General features: G+C 60.1%; 2 protein-coding genes across 4 annotated transcripts; one reads left to right on the top strand and one right to left on the bottom strand.

Annotated features, from left to right (window-relative positions):
* The first annotated feature begins 727 nt into the window (after nt 1-727).
* Arhgap33 (Rho GTPase activating protein 33) lies at nt 728-13809 on the top strand. 3 transcript variants are annotated; one of them, XM_090323069.1, is made up of 22 exons: nt 728-836; nt 1536-1645; nt 2829-2926; nt 3014-3098; nt 4222-4302; nt 4420-4557; nt 4877-4969; nt 5672-5794; nt 5874-5951; nt 6036-6102; nt 6185-6244; nt 6343-6495; nt 6576-6678; nt 7964-8108; nt 8185-8267; nt 8351-8458; nt 9653-9798; nt 10414-10567; nt 10659-10804; nt 10880-10954; nt 11428-12081; nt 12162-13809. In XM_090323069.1, the coding sequence occupies exons 2-22, from the start codon at nt 1568-1570 to the stop codon at nt 13400-13402; spliced, it is 3909 nt and encodes a 1302-aa protein (XP_090179195.1). In that variant the 5' UTR covers nt 728-836; nt 1536-1567; the 3' UTR covers nt 13403-13809. The 3 variants fall into 3 exon arrangements, with proteins under 3 accessions (XP_090179195.1, XP_090179196.1, XP_090179197.1); XM_090323070.1 differs by having other exon boundaries at nt 1533-1645; XM_090323071.1 differs by lacking the exon at nt 1536-1645.
* On the bottom strand, nt 13780-18467 carry LOC150043955 (inactive serine/threonine-protein kinase TEX14-like). The gene is made up of 15 exons (XM_090323073.1): nt 18199-18467; nt 17689-17803; nt 16943-17108; nt 16708-16862; nt 16567-16627; nt 16359-16483; nt 16178-16270; nt 15661-15996; nt 15430-15581; nt 15156-15349; nt 15004-15073; nt 14853-14917; nt 14230-14757; nt 14072-14118; nt 13780-14010 (listed from the first exon to the last, which is right to left on the bottom strand). Exons 1-15 carry the CDS (start codon nt 18287-18289, stop codon nt 13890-13892), a joined length of 2319 nt encoding a protein of 772 aa, XP_090179199.1. The 5' UTR covers nt 18290-18467; the 3' UTR covers nt 13780-13889.
* Nucleotides 18468-19714: the final 1247 nt, after the last annotated feature.

The following is a 19714-nucleotide window of genomic DNA, read 5'->3' as shown; positions in this document are numbered from 1 at the left end:
ACCAATGTCAGTATCCCTTCTTGGAGTGCTTCCAGGGCATGGCTCATCTGTTATAGGAAAGACGGGGACTGGGGATTTATGAGAGGCATAATTTCTGGCTGGAAACCAGTCTGTAATAACCTATAGAAGAGGAGATAAGGAAAATGTCCAGTGGGTAGGGGGAGGTCATATCCCAGACAGCCTCGCACTATATACCTCAAAGCAGGCAGGTTGTGCGTGGAGAGGGAAAAACAAGCAGGGGCAGACCCTACGATTGTGGGGCGGGATCCGATGCAGAACTGACAAGCCGGGACTGACACAACAGGACTTGGAGAAGCCGCTTGAGGGGCAGAGAATCAAGAACGTCGCAGGAGTGGTCTCCCGGAGCGGATAAAGGACCGGTCCCGGGCTGAGGGTTACAAGTGTCAGGCATAAGCCGGGCATAAAGAGCCAGGGGGCGTGTCTAAGGAGGGGGTGACAACCAATGATAAGCGATCATGGGCGTGGCGCTGTCAAACTTCAGGGGGCGGGGTCGGAGGAAACAGTGCCAGGAGGTGGAGCCCCAGCTAGAGCCAATGAGAAGCCACTGGAGTGGGCGTGGCCGTCCCCTAAGGCCTTGGGCTCGGCCAATGAGAAGCGTCGCCGCGTCCTCCCTGCCTTTCCCACCGCCCTCCCCCTCCCCGCCCCCGTGGGGCGCGCGCCGGAGCCTCGGGCGGCCGTTAGGGGCGGGGCCTGCAGCCGCCCGCGCGCGGCTCGCGCCCTCCCCTTTGTGTCGCCATGGCGGCGGCGGCGGCGAAGGCGAAGAACGAGGGGTCCAGCGTCGTCGGAACCTGAGAAAGGCCACCGCGACCATGGTGGTGAGGCACGGCCCACGCGGCCGTCAAGTCTGTCCGTCCGTCCGCGTGTGCGTCTGTCCGCGCGCGCCCCCCGCCCTGCGCGCCCCCGGCCACGGCCCCGCCCGAGCTTCCCGGCCCGCGGGGTCGCCCGCCCTCCCTTCTCCGGGTCCCCCCACCCCCGTGGCACGACCCCGACCCCCTCGAGCACATCCCCCCCGCCCTCCTGTCCACTCTCCACGCCCTGAACCCGGTGACAGTGGCCGAGGACCTCGGGCTTGAGAGAAGAGGGGGCCGGTCCGGGCTCCCTCCGGACCCGCACCCCGGGCCGGAGCCCGCGGGAGAAAAGCCTCCATCACATGCCGGCGCCTCGCCCGCATCCCCGCCGCCCCCTCCACGCCCAGCAGCCCCACCCCACCCGCCCCTCCATCCTCCGCCTGGCCCCTTTCTTCTCTCCCTCCCCTCGCCCCATCCCCAGCCTTCCCAGTCTCGCGGCCCCCGCCTCCATCCGAACCCTTTACCTCCCCCCACGCATCTGCAGCTCCTCCTCCTCTTCCTCACCCCACCCAGGAAGCCGGCGCCGCTGCACCCCTGGCTTCATCCCCAGGGGTCCCCTCTGCCTTCTTGTCCTCTCCCCTCCTCCACCATCTCGACTCCCCCCGCCCCCCACCATGCTGTCCCTGCTCATTCATCCATTTATTCCCTCCTTCCCTCGCTCAGCAGACATCCACTGAGACCTCCTCTGTGCAGGCCCCATGCTCCAGGCACAGAGACGGTCAGATCCCATCCTGCCTTGGGGAGCTGCATGGGCTGGCAGGGGACAGACTTCGAGGGTGAGACCCAGGGATGAACTCGGGGTTGCAGGGACATGGAGGAGGGAGAAGCCTAGTCTGGCAAGTCCCCATCTGACAGCTGGTTAAATTTATTCATCGTACATTGTATTCAACCCTTGCTCGGTGACAGAGCTGGCACTGGCTGGGATACTGGGGACTCAGCAAAGAAGGCGGGACAGTCTTCCATGTGAAAAGCCCCAAGTTAGTGCCCAGCTCTGTCCTTGGCAAGGGGGTGTGGGGGGGCGGGGTGTCTCAGCCTCAGGCCCTGATTCTGGGGAGGTGAGAGTCCAAGGGGACCGATTGGTTGGGCTTGTCAGCAGACAGTCATTTCCCAGTACTGAGGGTGTGCTGGGCCAGCTCAGGCAGAGTTGGGGAACCTGGGATGGGAGATCTCTGGAGATGGGGGAGTCCAGAAGAGAGGCTGGGAAAAAATCACAAGGTGCAGGGCTTTCCAGAACACCCTTGAGAGTGGAGACCTGGAGATTAGGAGAGAACCTAGGGACAGGGTAGGGGACAAGGGTTTCAGACTGTGGAGTAGCCTTTATGCAGAGGTAGAAGGATGTGGGAAGATGACACTTTCTTAGACTTCGAGAAGTGGAAGAGTAAAGAATGGGGAAGAGAGGAGCCTGGAGAGGTAAACTAAACTGAGGCCAGCTCAGGGAAGTGCGAATATCAGTACAGAATCCTTATTTCATCTTGAAGACAACAGAGAGTTGGTGAAGGCCCAGGATCTGTGGCCAAACAGGGCTACATTTGTACTTTATGAAAACAATCCTAGCTGGCGCTGATGAAGAAGCTGAGAGAGGGAAGAAGTTGGGAGGAGAAAGAGGAGGAAGAGATAGCAAGGAGGTGCCAATACCCTACAGAGCTATAATAGTTGCTATTTGGGGTACAGGGTCTTCAACAGGGAGAGATGGGACCCAAATGCCCTTTCTCCTGTTGCCTGATCACCCTGGGTCCCTGCTCCTCCAGCCCTCCACCTCAGACCACACAAGAAGAAGCAGGCTTGTCTATAGCCCAGCCTCCCCCATCCCCCCCATCCCCCTGACTTACCCTCTTACTCCAGAGTCTGGACTGTATGTGGATTCAAGCAGGCCTCTAGGCCCAGGCTGGCAGATAACAATGCTTCGTTTCTCTTTGCTTCCCGTCTCTGAGCTCTCTGAATCTTCTCTCTGCTTCACAGGCCCGCAGCACAGACAGTCTGGATGGTCCAGGGGAGGGCTCCGTCCAACCTGCAGCTCCCACTGGGGGCCCTAGTGTAAAGGGGAAGCCTGGGAAGAGGTGAGAAGGGCAGGGATGGAAAGGCTAACTCAGGAGGGAGGGAGCCTCCCAGGAGAGAACTCCGGTCACCTGTCACCTGTCTCCCAGGCTCTCTGCTCCTCGAGGTCCCTTCCCCCGGCTGGCCGACTGTGCCCACTTCCACTACGAGAACGTTGATTTTGGCCACATTCAGGTAAGGGGCTTTGCACCCAGGTGGGCGGGTGAAAACCTCCTAGGCCTAAACCCCTCTTAGCTGCTTTGCCCTGAAGCCTGTCCCTGTGACTGAGCGCTCTATGTCACTAGCAGGAATAGCTGGGGCCAGGTGCTCCTTCATTCCTTTGATGTATTCATTCTGCAGTGCACATGTGCATGCCATTTCTAGGGATTGAACTCAGGGCCCCGTCGCTGTCTCTGAGCTTTTGTGCTCAAGGTTGGCACTCTACCACTTGAGCCACAGCACCACTTTTCAACTTTTTTGGTGGTTCATTAGAGAAAAGAGTCTCATGGTTTTCCCTAATCAGACTAGCTTCTGGATCTAACTTCGATCCTCCTGAGTAGTTAGGATAATAGGCATAAGCCACAGGCTCTGGCACCAACAGTGACTTATTTTTTGTCAGTCCTGGGGCTTGAACTCAGGGCCTGGGCACTGTCCCTGAGCTTCTTTTGCACAAGGCTACTCTACCACTCGGGCCACAGCACCACTTCTGGCTTTTTCTGTGTATGTGGTACGGAGGGATCTAACCCAGGGTTGCATGCATGCTAGGCAAGCACTCTACCACTAAGCCATATCCCCGGCCCCAGCAGCGACTTTTTATTAGGTGTCTGCTGCTTTGTACTCTTTTTTTTTTAATTGTAATTAATAGAAGGGTTACATTATATTCACCAGATAGAAGGTGTATTACTTCACAAACATTGATACCCTTTCTTTTTTTTTTTTTTTTGCCAGTCCTGGGCTTGAGCTCAGGGCCTGAGCACTGTCCTTGGGCTTTCTCAAGGCTAGAGCTCTACCACTTGAGCCTCAGCACCACTTCTGGCTTTTTTCTATGCATGTGGTACCGAGGAATCGAACCCGGGTCTTCATGCATGCTAGGCAAGCACTTTAACCACTAGGCCAAACTCCCGGCCCAATTGATACCCTTTCTTATGACATGGTCCCCATTTCCCTCCCCCTGCTTTGTACTCTTAAGACATCATCAGGCCCTTCCTTAGGAAGTTTCAGGAGGGGTACACATGGATCCCTAGATAGCACCAATCTGAAGAGATCGAGATGGGGACCCGAGTGTGGCTCTTACCTGGGTCTTGATTTTCCTCTGCAGCTCCTGCTGTCTCCAGAGCGGGAAGGCCCGGGCCTCTCTGGAGAGAACGAACTGGTATTTGGAGTGCAGGTGACCTGTCAGGTAAGGCCACTCCTACCATTCATCTAGCCTGAAGGACTGGTCTCCCAGGTCCTCAGAGCTCAGTGTAATGGACTGGTTCCCTCTGTTTCCCCCATCCCCCAATTCCGGTCTCCACAGGGCCGGTCCTGGCCGGTTCTCCGTAGCTATGATGACTTCCGATCCCTGGATGCCCACCTCCATCGCTGCATATTCGACCGGAGGTTTTCCTGCCTCCCAGAGCTCCCCCCACCCCCCGAGGGTGCCAGGGCTGCCCAGGTAACCTGTGTGTTATCTTAGCAGCCCTGTGTAGAGCCCTGGAGATCAGAGGATACAGAAATAAAGACCAGTATAGGCTAAACTATCCCCTACAGTGGGATCCATGGCCTAAGTGCCAGCAGGACAGTTCTGGAGGCTCCTTTAGTTTGGGGATTGTGGGGTGGTTGCCCCAGGGGTTCCACGGGAGGGCAGCATAGCAGTTTCAGTGCAGTCCAGAGCCTTGACCCGAATGATTGACAGTACTTTTGGAGCATGCTCACAGTGATCTAGGGCCCTTGGCATGCCCTCACATGAGCTGTCACTCATGACCTTCCCCCAGATGCTGGTGCCACTGCTGCTGCAGTACCTGGAGACCCTGTCAGGACTGGTGGACAGTAACCTCAACTGCGGCCCAGTGCTCACCTGGATGGAGGTGAGCTGGGGCTTCGGGGCTTGGGGTTAGGATGGAACAAGGTGGGCTGCAGTGCAAGGACCAGCTTAAAGAGTGTGTGGGCACAAGAAAGAAAGGAGAGTGGGGGAGAAGACTGGTATTTTAGTGTCTGTGTGGGCACAAACTCATGAGGGAATGTGTATGTGTGTGTGTGTGTGTGTGTGTTTTTCAGCAGGTGTCGAAGGATAGGAATCTAAGGGTCTACCTGTTAGAAAGATTGGTGTGTCACTCAGAACACTGGGTTAGAATGGTATTGCTGCAGAGGGAATTTATTTACTTATTTATTTATTTATTTATTTTGTGCCATCCTAGGGCTTGAACTCAGTGCCTGAGTACTTTCCCCTAGCTTTTTTACTCCAGGCTAGTGCTTTATCATTGAGTTACAGCTCCATTCCTGGCTTTTTTTTTTTTTTTTTGGTAGTTTATTGGAGATAAGATCTCATAGACTTTCCTGCCCTGGCTGGTTTCGAATCGTGATCCTCAGAACTCAGCCTCCTCAGTAGTTAGAATCGCAGGCATGAGGCACAGGTGCCCAGCTCAGCAGAGGGGTTTAGATAAGTGAGATCCACTGTCTGCTCTAGATAGATCGTGGCGGCAAGGGAGACCTGGACACGGGAGGAGGGGAGGAAGAGAGGGCATGTGTTCAACTCTGCCCCCTCCATGCCATGCTTTCCTCCCTCTCAGCTCGACAACCATGGCCGGCGGCTGCTCCTCAGTGAGGAGGCCTCCCTCAATGTTCCTGCTGTGGCTGCAGCTCATGTGGTCAAGCGGTACACGGCCCAGGCACCAGATGAGTTGTCTTTCGAGGTGAGCCTGCGAGATGGGAGCAGACTTCAGCTGGCCCCACGTTTTCCGGGGCCCTCCTTACCCCCTCCCTTCTCCCTAGGTGGGCGATATCGTCTCGGTGATCGACATGCCACCTACAGAGGATCGGAGCTGGTGGCGGGGAAAGCGCGGCTTCCAGGTAAGCCTGGCTTAGTCAGGATGGGCGTGGCAGGGGCAGGGTGCCACTCAGAGTGGCAGCCAGTGACTCTTGACTCTTCCTCAGGTGGGTTTCTTCCCCAGCGAGTGTGTGGAACTTTTCACAGAGCGGCCGGGTCCTGGCCTCAAGACAGGTAAGCGCTTGCGCAGGGTGAGGCCTCCCATGTCCTCTCCTTTTTCCCCGTCCTTCCTGCCCACGGTCCCCTCCTCCCACAGATGCGGATGGTCCTCTGGGTGGCATCGCAGCTCCGCAGGGCATCTCTGCTTTGACCTCAGGTAAAGGAAACAAGAGCTCAGGTGTCTGCTCCTGTGGCACCTGGCCTGTGGCTCTTGTGGCTGTGCTGACTCCAGGTGGCCTATCTTGTCCCCTGTAGCTGTGCCCCGGCCTCGTGGGAAGCTGGCTGGCCTCCTCCGCACCTTCATGCGCTCCCGCCCTTCCCGCCAGCGGCTGCGGCAGCGGGGGATCCTGCGGCAGAGGGTGTTCGGTTGTGACCTGGGAGAGCACCTTAGCAACTCCGGCCAGGATGGTGAGACCTGTGCCCTGCCTCACCCTACCTTGCTGGGTAGGAAGTGACCCACCCCGGCCTTACCTGCCGCTTTCTCCCAGTACCCCAGGTGCTGCGCTGTTGCTCTGAGTTCATCGAGGCGCACGGGGTGGTGGATGGAATATACCGGCTCTCGGGTGTGTCCTCCAACATCCAGAGGCTGCGGTGAGGGCCTCACCCCAATCCCTTCCACAGCTGGCCTCAGGAGCCAGAGAAGCTCAGCTAGGCTGGACCAGGGCTGGGTCAGAGTGGGCTTCCACTAAATGGTGAAGCTCTTCACTGAGTACCAGCCTCTGCCCAGGCATTAGAGACACAGCTGTGACGCCCCTGCTCACATGGGGCTCACCTGCTGGAGACAGATGAGAGAGGATGGTTTCCTGGGTGATTGTTTCCTCGGTGACACATGCTGTGGAGCCAAGCGGGTTGAGGAAATAGGGGGGCCATCAAGCAGGAAGGAGGGTGGCAGTGTTAAGCCGGGAGGGGAGTTCTCATGGAGGGAGGGGTGAGGTGAGGAGCCAGCTGTGTGGACAGATAGTCCTGGACAAGCATGCCCAGTAGAGGGAAGAGGAGCCGGGTGGGGGCTGCAGCAAGCCATGATGTCCTTACGTCAGCAGCAAAGTGAGAGCAGACATTGGCAGTCATTTGTGATTTGGCCCTGGCTTGGAGGGTTCAGAGCAGGCAGGACACACTAGCAGTGTGAAGGGAGGGGATAAAGACAGGTCTGACAGGGATCAGGGAGGTGGCAGGTAGGGTACCTCTAGAGGGGAGGCAGGGCTATGGTGAAGTTTTGGCTTCATTTTGCAATGACAGCTTAAAACCAAAAGAAGGGTTGGGGTGGCTCACACTTGTAAATCCTAGCTACTCAAGAGCTGAGAGCTGAGGGTCACAGTTCAAAGTCAGCCTGAGCTGGAAAATCTGTGAAACTCTTATTCCCGATTACCAAAAAAAAAAAAAGAAAAAAATCAGAAATGTAGATGTGGCTTAAGCAATAGACACTGGCCTTGAACAGAAAACTCAGGGACAGTGCCAAAGCCCCGAGTTCAAGCCCTAGGGTTGTTTGGTGTATTGCACGCACACACACAAAGTCAAAAGAATGATAGGGCTTGATTGCAGCATGGAACTCTCTGGCATCCCAAGGCCTTGGGTAGCTACAGAACAAAGAGCCCACAGTATCCTCTTTAAAACGGGACACAATGGGGGTAACACTGTTTGACAAGAAATGAACTCATTTCCTTACTTATAGAACTATAATCCATTTGCACATCCCCTTTACAATAAAATGGGGCACACAGGGTTGCTAGAAGGACAGAAGGGTTGGTAAAACCTAAGATCCTTCCAGACATATCCACACAGGGCATGGGGGAATAAGCTAGATCCAGCTGGAAGGAAGAGGGGACAGAGCCAGTGAGCCAGGCTGACCTGAGGCTTCCTTCTCACCTGGCTGTCACAGGCACGAGTTTGACAGTGAGAGGATCCCTGAGCTGTCCGGCCCAGCCTTCCTGCAGGACATCCACAGTGTGTCCTCCCTCTGCAAGCTCTACTTCCGGGAACTGCCCAACCCCCTGCTCACCTACCAGCTCTATGGGAAGTTCAGTGTAAGTGAGGGGACCAGAAGGGTGGAGAGTGCCCACATGCCCAGCCATGCCCCCTCATGCCTACCCACCCCCTCAGGAGGCCATGTCAGTGCCCGGGGAGGAGGAACGCTTGGTCCGAGTCCATGACGTCATCCAGCAGCTTCCCCCACCCCATTACAGGTAAGGCAGAAAGACCAGGGAGGGCAGGCACAGAGTTTCAGGGAGTTGAAAATCAAGCTGTCCCCATCTGTCCCCATCCCCAGGACCCTGGAGTACCTGCTCAGGCACTTAGCCCGCATGGCGAGACATAGTGCCAACACCAGCATGCACGCCCGCAACCTGGCCATCGTCTGGGCACCCAACTTGTTACGGTAAAGCCGGCTCCTTGCAGCCCTTCCCCACAAGGCAGGCCTTGAGGGACTCCCCAGCCACCCTGAGAACCTGCCCAGTGTGTCTGTCTTTTTATTAGTCATGGGACTTGAACTCTGAGCCTGGGTGTTGTCCCTGAACTCTTTGGCTCAAGACCCCTGTGCTACCCCTTGAGCCACAGTGCCACTTCCAGTTTTCTGGTGATTAATTGGAGATGTAAGTCTCATGGACTTTTAGTGCCCAGGCTGACTTTGAACCGTGATTCTCGGATCTCAGCCTCCTGAGTAGCTAGGATTACAGGTGGGAGCCACTGGCACTCTGCTCTTTCTCTTTTTCTCTCCCTCCTTCCCCCCTCCCTCCCTTTATTTCTTTTATTTCTCTTTCCGTTATTTCTCTTTCACCAGTCCTGGGGCTTGAACTCAGGGTCTGGGCATTGTCCTTGAGCTTCTTTTGAGCCCCCGTGTGACTTCTAGCTTTTTCTGGTTAAGTATGTGGTGCTGTAGAATGGAACCCAGAGCTTCATGCACGCTATGCAATCACTCAACCACTAAGCCCCATTCCCAGCCCCATTCCACTGTGCTATACCACGTGAGCCACAGTGCCACTTCTGGTTTTTGAGTGGTTTATTGGAGATAAAAGACCCATGGAGACTTTTCTGCCCAAGCTGGTTTTGAATTGTGGTCCTCAGATCTCACCCTCCTGAGTAGCTAAGATTACAGGCATGAGCCACTGGCACCCAGTATGACTGGGATAGATTTTTTTTTTGCCAGTGCTGGGTCTTGAACTTAGGGCCTGAGCACTGTCCTTGGGATTTCTCAAGACTAGCAATCTAACACTTGAGCCACAGCATCACTTCCGGCTTTTTTCTGAATATGTGGTACCAAGGAATCGAACCCAGGGCCTTGTGCATGCTAGGCAAGCACTCTACTTCTGGGCCACACGCCCCGCCCTGGGATAGATTTTATAGTTGGAGTGACAGGGTTTGCCGACAGCATGAGGGTATGGGGAGAGGCTGAGAGAGGACAGCCAAATGGGGAGGCGGCAGGTTTGGGGGAACGCTGAGCGCCCAGTTCTGGACGTGATGACCTGGAGAAGGGCGGACGTGTTGACAGCCATCCCCTATGTACCCTCCTACTGCCCAGCGGCAAACCATGGCCCGGGCTGAAGTGTTGGTGGCGCCTCTGTCCTGGCCTCAGGTCCATGGAGCTGGAGTCGGTGGGGCTGGGTGGAGCCGCAGCCTTCCGGGAGGTTCGCGTGCAGTCGGTGGTGGTGGAATTCTTGCTCACCCACGTGGAGGTTCTGTTCAGCGACACCTTCACCTCTGCCGGCCTCGACCCTGCAGGTATGGGCGTCCCCCTCACCCCTCCTGGCTACTGTCCCTGAATGTTAGGGCTGCAGTGGGCGGGCAGGTGGGCTTCTGGCCCTACCCCTACGCCACTGAAGCTGGACTCCTTCTTGGCCCCTTGAGGACCCCGTCCCGGCCCATCCCTCCCCGCGCCCCCTCCTTCTCATTTCAGCTCCTACGCCCAGGATCCCCACTTCTTGGCCAGGACGCCGTTCTTCCTTCACCCTTTCTAGATCCTGGGGGCGCTTGGGGCCCTGGGTCCATCTGGGAGGAAGTGGGAGGTCCCCAGACTTGGCCCCGCCCCCGCCCCGCCCAGATTCCCTGCCCAATCAGGACTCAGCTCGTCGGAGGGGCCTCTGGCCCGAGGTAACTGACCAGAGCCGCCACCCTCGCTGGCTGCTGGGAGCTGCCTCTTCATCGGCTCGTTCTGCCTCACCCTCCTCCTCACCTGCCTGCTGCCCCCCATTCCCCGCCTGATCCGCCCTGGCCCCCTGCCTTGCCAGCCCGGGTGGGCATGCTGCGGGGCCGGGGCTTGGGCTGTGGCGCTTGGCTTTGCCTGTGGCCCCAAGTGGCCTGTGATGCTGACGGCTCTGCCCTTCCCAACCTCCTCAGGTGGCTGCCTCCTCCCCAGGCCCAAGTCCCTGGCGGGGAGTGGTCCCTCCACTCGCCTGCTGACCCTGGAGGAAGCCCAGGCTCGTACCCAGGGCCGCCTGGGAACACCCACTGAGCCCACAGTCCCCAAGACCCAGTCTTCCCCGGTGGAAAGGTGAGAGGGTTGCTGTGAGAGGGAGGGAGGGAGGAGGCCCGGAGGCCCTGCTCCCTCACACTTCACCTCCCATTTCCAACCCAAACCCCAGGCGGAAAAGGGAGAGAGGGGAGAAACAGCGGAAGCCAGGAGGCAGCAGCTGGAAGACGTTCTTTGCTCTGGGTCGTGGCCCCAGTGTCCCCAGAAAGAAGCCCCTGCCCTGGCTTGGGAGCACCAGAGCCCCACCACAGCCTTCAGGTCAGAGGCCGTGGGGTCTGTGGGGTGGGAGGCGCTTGTGGCTGGCCCACCTACCTCTGCCACCTCTTCGGGCAGGCACCCGCCCTGACACGGTCACCCTGAGATCTGCCAAGAGCGAGGAGTCTCTGTCATCGCAGGCCAGCGGGACTGGTAAGCACAGCTGGGAGGAACTGGGCCCTACTTTTCCCTTTTTTTTCTTTTTTTCCCCTGGTCTTGGGGGCTTGAACTCAGGGCCTGGATGCTGTCCCTGAGCTTTTTCCCCCCTCAAGGCTAGCACTCTACCACTTTGAGCCAGAGGACCGCTTCTGGTCTTCTGGTGGTTCAAGAGTCTCACAGACTTGCCTGCCTGGGCTGGCTTTGAACGGTGATCTTCGGATCTCAGCCTCCTGAGTAGCTAGGGTGACAGGTGTGAGCCACTGGTGCTCTGCTCACAAGGTGTCTTTTTTGGTGACATGTTGTGACATTGCCTTCTCTCCGTGAATTGGCTTTGCCTTTTCTGATTCTCAGCCTCCATGGCCCTCTAAGACCTCGTGCCATTTCCCTGCCCTTCTATGGAGCTGGGCCCTGTGTCACTGGGGTCAAGTGTGTAAGGCTTGGCCCCTCACTGCCTCCACCCTTTCTAGGCCTCCAGAGGCTGCACAGGCTGCGGCGGCCTCACTCCAGCAGCGATGCTTTTCCGGTGGGCCCAGCACCTGCTGGCTCCTGCGAGAGCCTGTCCTCCTCCTCCTCCTCCTCCTCCTCCTCGTCCTCCTCCTCCTCAGAGTCCTCGGAGTCCTCAGCTGCTGGCCTGGGGCCCCTCTCTGGGTCCCCCTCACATCGCACCTCAGCCTGGCTGGATGATGGGGACGAACTGGACTTCAGCCCGCCCCGCTGCCTGGAGGGGCTCCGGGGACTGGACTTCGATCCCCTTACCTTTCGCTGCAGCAGCCCCACCCCTGGGGACCCTGCACCTCCTGCCAGTCCAGCGCCCCCAGCCCCTGCCTCTGCCTTCCCACCACGGCCAGCCCCCCAGACCCTGTCACCCCACGGGCCCACCAACCCTGTTTCCCCCACTGCTCTGGACATCTCTGAGCCCCTGGCTGTATCTGTGCCACCTGCTGTCCTGGAACTGTTGGGGGCTGGGGGGACCCCTGCCTCAGTCTCCCCAACGCCAGCTCTCAGCCCTGGCCCAGGCCTACACCCACACATCGTCCCTCTGCTGCTGAGTGACAGCTGCCAACAGGAAGTGGCCAGCAAGGTGGCACTGCCAGCTTCCCGGGGAGCCCAGGCCCAGCATGGTGAGTCTTGACCCCCACCCCTCCCCTGGCCCCAGGCTGCCGCAGCCCCAGCCCACTCCCGTTCATTTCTTTCTCTGTAGGATCTGGAATGGAGGCACCACTGTTGCCCCCACCCCTGACCCTCCTACGCCCTGGAGGAGCCCCACCCCCACCCCCCAAGAACCCAGCTCGACTCATGGCCCTGGCCCTGGCTGAGCGGGCTCAGCAGGTAGCCGAGCAACAGAGCCAGCAGGAGCATGGGGGCACCCCACCTGCTCCCCGATCCCCTTTCCGCCGGTCATTGTCCCTTGAGGTAGGCGGGGAGCCTGTGGGGACCCCAGGGAGTGGGCCACCCCCTCACTCCTTAGCCCACCTGGGGGCATGGGTCCCAGGACCCCCATCCTACCTACCCAGGCAACAAAGTGACGGGAGCCTGGTGAGGAGCCAGCGGCCCCTGGGGACCTCCCGGAGGGGACTCAGAGGCCCTGCCCAGCTCAGGGCAGGTGGGGCATACAGAGATGCCCCAGAGGCCACAGCCCAATCCCCGAGTTCCATCCCCTCACAGGCCCCAACCCCTGGCTTCTTCTCCTCTCCCCCCCGGGAGTGCCTGCCACCCTTCTTTGGGGTCCCCAAACCAAGCTTGTATCCCCTGGGTCCCCCATCCTTTCAGCCCAGCTCCCCAGCCCCTGCCTGGAGGAACTCCCTAGGCCCCCCGACACCACTTGACAGGGGAGACAACCTGTACTACGAGATAGGGGGTGCTAGTGAGGGGTCCCCCTACCGGTGCTGGAACCCGTTTCGTTCCATGCCCCCAGATAGGCTCAATGCCTCATATGGCATGCTTGGCCAGTCACCACCACTTCACAGGTCCCCCGACTTTCTGCTCAACTACCCACCATCCCCTTCCTGCTTTCCCCCTGACCACCTTGGCCATTCGGGCCCACAGCACCCTGCCCGACGCCCCAACCGGCCTGAGCCCCTGTATGTCAACCTAGCTCCAGGTCCCAGAGGCCCTTCCCCAGACTCTTCCTGCTCCTCTTCCCCTCCTGCCCACCCCCGAAGTCGGTCAGACCCTGGGCTCCCAGCCCCCCGCCTCCCCCAGAAACAGCGGGTGCCATGGGGTCCCAGAACCCCTCACAGGGTGCCTGGACCCTGGGGCCCTCCCGAACCTCTCCTGCTCTACAGGGCAGCCCCACCACCCTATGGAGGGGGAGGCGAGCACCACCGAGGGTCTTTGTATAGAAATGGGGGGCAGAGAGGGGAGGGGGCTGGCCCCCCACCCCCTTACCCCACTCCCAGCTGGTCCCTCCAGTCAGAGGGCCAGACTCGAAGCTACTGCTGAGCTAAGACTTGAGGACTCTTCCGTCCACCCCCACCCCAATTTCCCTTTGCCCTGGCCCCCAACCCAATCCCTCGTTTTGTATTTTCTAAGCTCCCAGCTGTACCCCAACTTTCTAACTTTGTAACTTGTTTCTGATGTGGGTTTCTAACCTAAAATCACAGCCCCCTCCTCCAACACTGGGCTGCAGAGCACGCCCCTCGCCCCTCTACCCTCCCTCCTGGGGGCCCTCGCACAAATCTGAGAGAGGACTAGGCTGACACCCAGTCCTTTCTGTCCCCAGAAGTCCCCAGCCTGTCCTGACCTGTGCACAGGACTAGGGGCCTGCCGCCCTCTCCCCATGTGCCCCACTAAACCATCTGACCCCACTAATGAATAAAATGGTGGAAATGTGGCTGTTGGGGTTAGAAGGTGGCACTGTTGCTTGCTTTCGTTTGAGGCAGGCATGGGGAAGGGCTTGTCCCCTCTGGAAGGCTATGTCATGGGCACCCTAAGAATCTGGACCAGGGATGGCACTAAAGCTGGGCTGGCTTCCCAAGAGGCATCCACAGTACAGCTCAATCGGGGTCCCTTCCAGCAGGTCCACCCTGGAGAGCAGAAGCCCAGGAGAACTGATATACCTCAGGGATGAGGGTCAGCCCTGGGGTCCCCACCAGGGCCTCCCCCACTCACTTCTGCAGGCTGGTGGAGGGGCCTCCTCCCATCTGCTCAGTGCTGGGCTCCTGCACGAGAGAAAGGCTGGAACAGGCACCTGGTGCCAAGGGAGAGGAGGTTTCGGCCCAGGATGGGCTCAGGGTCTTTGGGTTTGCCTGCCCCTGGGGCCATCCTGCTGCCAGCCCCCCAGGGTGTGGACAGCCACCCTGAGGGTCAGCAGGCAGGGTGGGCTCACGGGGCTGGGGGTCCAGCATGCCGGCTCTGGGAGTGCAGCAGCAGCCCCCGCAGGGCTCACATCTCCACTGACTACTTTCTGCCAGACTGTTCCACAGAACCTTGCATCCCCATGGGGTGGCAGCTGCCTGAGGACTGCAGGGCAGGGCAGGGCCCTGGAGAGGACAGGGGTGTTTGGCTATACAAATTAGTGAGAGAGGAGACAGTGGAGAGTCCCCCAGGAGGTCGCTGGTCAGGGCACCGCTGGGGTCAGAAGCCATGGACCGCAGCAGGCACTGGGGTGCCCACACGGTTGCACTGGGGTCCAGGCAGCAGTGCGGGCTGACTCCGGCTGCAAGGCCCTGGCTGCAGTCTGCGTGAAAGCTGGTGTTGAAACTGGAACTGCTGCTTAGAGTCAGGCTGCTGCTGGAGTCGCAGACTGCGTCCCCCGGGACCCCTCCGTGACCTGTGAACTCGGGAGTGCCAAGCGCCTGCAGAGGACAATGGTAGAGCTGGCATGGATTGCCCAAGGCGCACCCTACCACCCTCTCCCCAGCCCTCCAGATCCGCCCCCCTCAGCTCCTACCTGGGGTGGGACAAGGCCTCTGGGCACAAGCCTGGCTCCGGGCACTGGCTCTGGACACAGGTTCTCTGGGGAGATGGATTACTGTGATGGGTACAGGTGGCACAGTTCAGTTCTACCAACACCCGGCATCACACATCCTTGCCCCTCACACCTGCTGGGCAGACTGGAGATCCAGGGAACAGTGTCCACGTCACAGCGGAGCTCATCTCAGGGCCCGTGTCCTGTGGGCAGGAGGCTGGGTGTGGGGACACAGGCCACGCCTGGACTCCGTGGCAGCCCCCCCTCCTGCTGACCTGCCTGTACCTGCGCGATGGCCTTCCGCAGCAGGTAGCGGGTACTCTGCAAGCTGCCCCAGCGGTCAGCAGGCCTGCGGCCCAGCCCCGCCTGAACCAGGGCCTGGTAGGGGGCTGGCACCAGGGGGTCCAGACCTGGGCTCTCACCAGCCTCCAGTTTAGCCTTCACCTCCAGACCCGCTCTCCCAGCCCAGGGAAGCTGCCCTGTGAGGAAGCAGTATTGGGGGACCCGCACCTCTGGGGTGCCTCTGGGGAGGGGGTGAGGTGTAGGGGCACCCACTGACCAGTAAAGACCTCCTGGGCCAGAATGCAGAAGCTGTAGAGGTCTGAGGTGGCGGCTGGCACATCGCTACGGATCAGCTCGAGGGGCAGCCATGGGTACAGTTCAGGAGGCGGGGGAGGCCCTGGGCCTCCGGGGAGGTAGCCGTGCTGTGGCCTATAAAGCCCCAAGTTGCCTGTGAGCCAGGCGCTGCTGGATGGGCCATGGGTAGGAAGACAGGTGGGCAGGCTCTCACCTGAGATGCAGCCAGGAAGGATGCAGTCGGCGCCCATGCTCCAGGCTACCCACTTTTGCCAGGCCTGGCCGCACCAGTTGCACAGCGTGGGAGCTGAGGCCGCCATGTGCCCAGCGGCGGGCCTGCAGGAACAGCAGGGCCTCCAGAACCTGCAGCAGCAGGGGCCCGGGCTGCACGCCTGGCCCAGACTGGCAGGTTTGCTCACTTGGTGTCGGCTGGTGCAACACAACATAGAGGGAGCCCAAGCACACGGGCTCGAAGAGAAGGCACAGCCCTGACAGGTCCGCCGAGAGGCCCAGAGCCAGCAGCAGCAGCAGGCTGGGATGGTGCAGGGCACTGGGTGGGAGCAGAGCAGACCACTTAACCAGCCCTGGGTACCCTCTCTCCCCAGCACAGAACTGGCCCCCACTTTGCCAGTGGGAAGGGGGACTGCTCCCACCTGGCCTAGAGGGGGACACTAAACGTCACCCTGGCAGCTGGAGGAGGCTGGGCAGAGGAGGAGGCAGGGACAGGGTACCTGCAGCTCTGGAGATCAGCCAGCAGCACATCAGGCTGGGTTTCGGGGGACTTCAGCTGACGTACAGTCATGGGGTGACCCCTCCAGAGGAGGCTGGAGAAGGCACAGTGGGAGAGGGTGGGTTGGTGGGGAGGGGAGCGTGGGTCTGGGGGCTCTGTGAGGGCACAGGGGGGGCTCTCACTTGGTCATGAGGGTGCAGGAGCTGCTCTCATAGATGCGTTCCGGCTCCCCCTGGGCTGGCAGCAGCTCCTGAGGGTCTACCAGAGGGATGCCCATTGCTAGTGCCAGGGGCCGCAGGCTGCTCAGCTGGGAGTGGGGAGTGGGGAGCAAGGCCATGAGGCACCAAGGAAGTCAGGCAGGCCCTGCTCCCCCAAACCTCTTCTACTTACCTGGCCGAACCCCAAGACTGAGGCTTGAGGGGATTTGCCAATGCGTCCTGGTCTTGGTGTCCTGGGGGTAACAGGCGCCGTGATGTGGCTGGGAGTGGTGGGGGGCAGTTGGCAGGTAGACTCCAGGCTGCGGGCTGTTACCTGGCTGACTGGAACCCCCGCAGAGAGTTCAGGGCACCACACAGCCCATGCCGGGAGCCGGCCTGCAGCTGGCCCAGGACCGCACTAGAGGCCAAAGCCCTGCCCTGCACCAGAGCTGCCATGTGGTCTCGACACAGCTCCAATAGCTCCAGCACCTGGAGGGGGTATGAGGGTGAGGCTGGGTGCAGGCGCCAGCCCCAAGACTCCCCTCCCTGAACCCCTGATTTCTGCTCACCTCCCAGCTCTGCTTCACACCACCTTGCTCAGCCCAGTCTTGTGGTGTGCGCCCCTGCCGGTCGTGCAGACGCAGGTCGCCGCCTGCCCTCAGGAGACATAGCAACACCTCACCGCGCCCAGAGAAGGCGCCTGCGTGCACGGGTGTACTGCCATCCACACAGCGGCTGGGGCAAAAGCAGGAGAGGTGGGAACAGATAGATTAGGGAGAGGTCAGAATAAGGGCAAAAGGTGACACGGTGGAACTCTGGGGGTCAGGGGAGTTCTGTTAGCATGAAGGGTCAGGATTGAGGGGCCCTTGAGGATAAATGGGGTCCTGTGTGTGAGTGTGAGTGTGTGTGTGTGTGCGTGTGTGTGTGTATGTGCACATGCACGTGCCAGTAGTCCTGGGGCTTGAACTCAGACCTGTCCCTAGCTTTTGTGCCCAAGGCTAGCACTCTACTACTTCTGGCTTTTTGGTAATTCATTGGAGAGATTGGAGTCTCTGGGCTTTTGCTGTCTGGGCCGCCTTGGAACCTCAATCCTCAGATCTCAGCCTCCTGAGTAGCTTGGTTGACAGGTGTGAGCCACTGGGACTGGGCATGAGTGGGGTGCTGGAGGATTAGGCAGGTAATGAGCCTGGAGGGTACCAGGAAAACCAAAAGAGTGGCTGGGTAGTGAGAAGTTAGCTTATAGGACAGGGACATTTTAGAGGCTGGAGGGGAGATCGGTGCTAAGAAAATGGGGCCCCAGGGTCTGTCTACTCACTGGTTGGGGTTGGCACCAAAGGTCAGCAGGAGTCGCACAGCAGAGCAGCGGCCCAGAAGTGCCGACAGAAAGAGTGCTGTCTGCCCCTGGGAGTTCTCTCCATCCACCTGGACAACTGACAGGTGGCCAGGCTTTAGGCTGGCCCTGCCCTCCTGAGAAGGACCTCGTAGGGGCCTAGTATCCCTAGTATCCCTTTGCACCTAGGTGCCATCCCAGCCCTCCAGGAAGTCAACAGAGAAAAGCAAGCTCAATATTTTATCAAGGTTTTTCAAACGCTACATCCAGGCAAGCTCTCATCCTAACTTTCTGCACACTTGGCTCTCATAGTGCAAGACTTAAGTGCAGTATCATTCCATCTGGAAAGCATTCCTGACCAGGGGGGTCTCATGTAACCATCCAGAGCCCAGAGTGTCCTTCCTTCAATCCCACACACTGGCACACAGTCCAGTGCCCTGGACAGGCGGGAGGAGGCTGCCCCTTGGCTCCTCCCCCTCACAGCCGAGCCCTCACCTCTTCTCAGGAGCCTGGCCAGGCCCCAGCTTGTGTACCTGGCCACGGCCAGGCGATGCAGCTGGCTCACCTGGGCATCCAGATTGCGCATGGAGCCCAGCTCCGCAGGGAAGCCTGAGGGCTTGTGGAGGCTGCTGATTTAGCTCCGGGGCGGGGGGTCAGCTAGGGGCCCTCATGAGCGCAGAGGATCTGGGGGCGCGGGAAATCCGGTCCCCAGCTGGTGGAGGGGAGGTGGGAAGGGGGTTCAAGTGGGTCTTGATGGGAAGGGAGGCGTCTGGATGGGAACAGAAGTAGGCTTAGGTCAAGGAGGGAAAGTTCTGGGCCAGAAGATCAGGAGTGAACAGGAGACAGCCCAAGGGGAATGAAGGGTTGGGGCTGAGCGGGTCCGCGGCCTGAGCAGGGCGGGCAAAGATGGTGAAAGGGCTTCGAGGGCAAGATAGAACGTAAGCAGGGGCTGAGGGGGTCACAACCGGGGGTGGGGGGTGTCTCTCCCAGGGGATGTGAGCAGAGTCCGAGGGCGGAGCCTGCGGGCTGTGAGAGGTGGGTCTGTGGGCGGGGCCTGTGGCTGTGAGAGGCGGGCCTGAGGGCGGGGCCTGTGGCTGTGAGAGGCAGGCCTGAGGGCGGGGCCTATGGCTGTGAGAGGCAGGCCTGAGGGCGGGGTCTGGGGCTGTGAGAGGCGAGTCTCTGGGCGGGGCCTGTGGCTGTGAGAGGCGGGCCTGAGGGCGGGGCCTGTGGCTGTGAGAGGCAGGCCTGAGGGCGGGGTCTGGGGCTGTGAGAGGCGGGCCTGTGGGCGGAGCCTGTGAGCTGTGAGAAGCGGGCCTGAGGGCGGGGCGGGTGGCTGTGAGAGGCGAGTCTCTGGGCGGGGCCTGTGGCTGTGAGAGGCAGGCCTGAGGGCGGGGCCTATGGCTGTGAGAGGCAGGCCTGAGGGCGGGGTCTGGGGCTGTGAGAGGCGGGCCTGAGGGCGGGGCCTGTGGCTGTGAGAGGCGGGCCTGAGGGCGGGGTCTGGGGCTGTGAGAGGCGGGCATGTGGGCGGAGCCTGTGAGCTGTGAGAGGCGGGCCTGAAGGCGGGGCCTGTGAGCTGTGAGAGGCGGGCCTGGGGGTGGAGCCTGTGAGCTGTGAGAGGCGGGCCTGGGGGCGGAGCCTGGGGCTGTGAGGGGCGGGCCTGAGGGCGGGGTCTGGGGCCGTGAGGGGCGGGCCTGTGAGCAGGGCCTGCGGGCTGGGACTCTCTACTGGAGAGGTCGGCCGGGGTCTTCGCGTGGGGTGGGGCTTCCAAGATGGGGCAGAGTCTGCCAGAGGCTGGGAAAAGGCGTCTGGTGAAAAGTTGAGGGCTCTAAAAGACTTCTAGGCTGGCACCTACCGTTAGGCTCCACAGTGGCCAGCACGTGGCTGACACGTGACCTTCACACATGCGCACCAGCGCCCCTGCCACGCCCCCTGCCGCGCCTGCGCAGTCGCCTCCCTCTGTGCTGGCCCCGGACCCGGCAGGTGTGCGTGCTGAAGAGCTTTCTTGATGAAG

Source organism: Megascapheus bottae, chromosome 31 (assembly GCF_031878675.1).
Source record: "Megascapheus bottae isolate mThoBot1 chromosome 31, mThoBot2.hap1, whole genome shotgun sequence".
NCBI classification, from domain to species: domain Eukaryota; kingdom Metazoa; phylum Chordata; class Mammalia; order Rodentia; family Geomyidae; genus Megascapheus; species Megascapheus bottae.
The sequence above is the reverse complement of the archived record's forward strand: the minus strand, read 5'-3'. Positions and strand labels throughout refer to the sequence as shown.

What these genes read in the sequence shown, in the direction of transcription:
- LOC150043955 (XM_090323073.1), bottom strand. Translation starts at nt 18,289, where the DNA reads ATGCGCAATCTGGATGCCCAGGTGAGCCAGCTGCATCGCCTGGCCGTG. An exon ending in GGCCAGGCTCCTGAGAAGAG is followed by an intron (nt 17,804 to 18,198) that starts GTGAGGGCTCGG and finishes GCCACCTGTCAG; the next exon opens with TTGTCCAGGTGGATGGAGAG. An exon ending in GGCCCAGGAGGTCTTTACTG is followed by an intron (nt 15,350 to 15,429) that starts GTCAGTGGGTGC and finishes GCTTCCTCACAG; the next exon opens with GGCAGCTTCCCTGGGCTGGG.
- Arhgap33 (XM_090323069.1), top strand. Translation starts at nt 1,568, where the DNA reads ATGCTCCAGGCACAGAGACGGTCAGATCCCATCCTGCCTTGGGGAGCT. An exon ending in AGGGTGCCAGGGCTGCCCAG is followed by an intron (nt 4,558 to 4,876) that starts GTAACCTGTGTG and finishes ACCTTCCCCCAG; the next exon opens with ATGCTGGTGCCACTGCTGCT. An exon ending in GGGTCCTGGCCTCAAGACAG is followed by an intron (nt 6,103 to 6,184) that starts GTAAGCGCTTGC and finishes CTCCTCCCACAG; the next exon opens with ATGCGGATGGTCCTCTGGGT.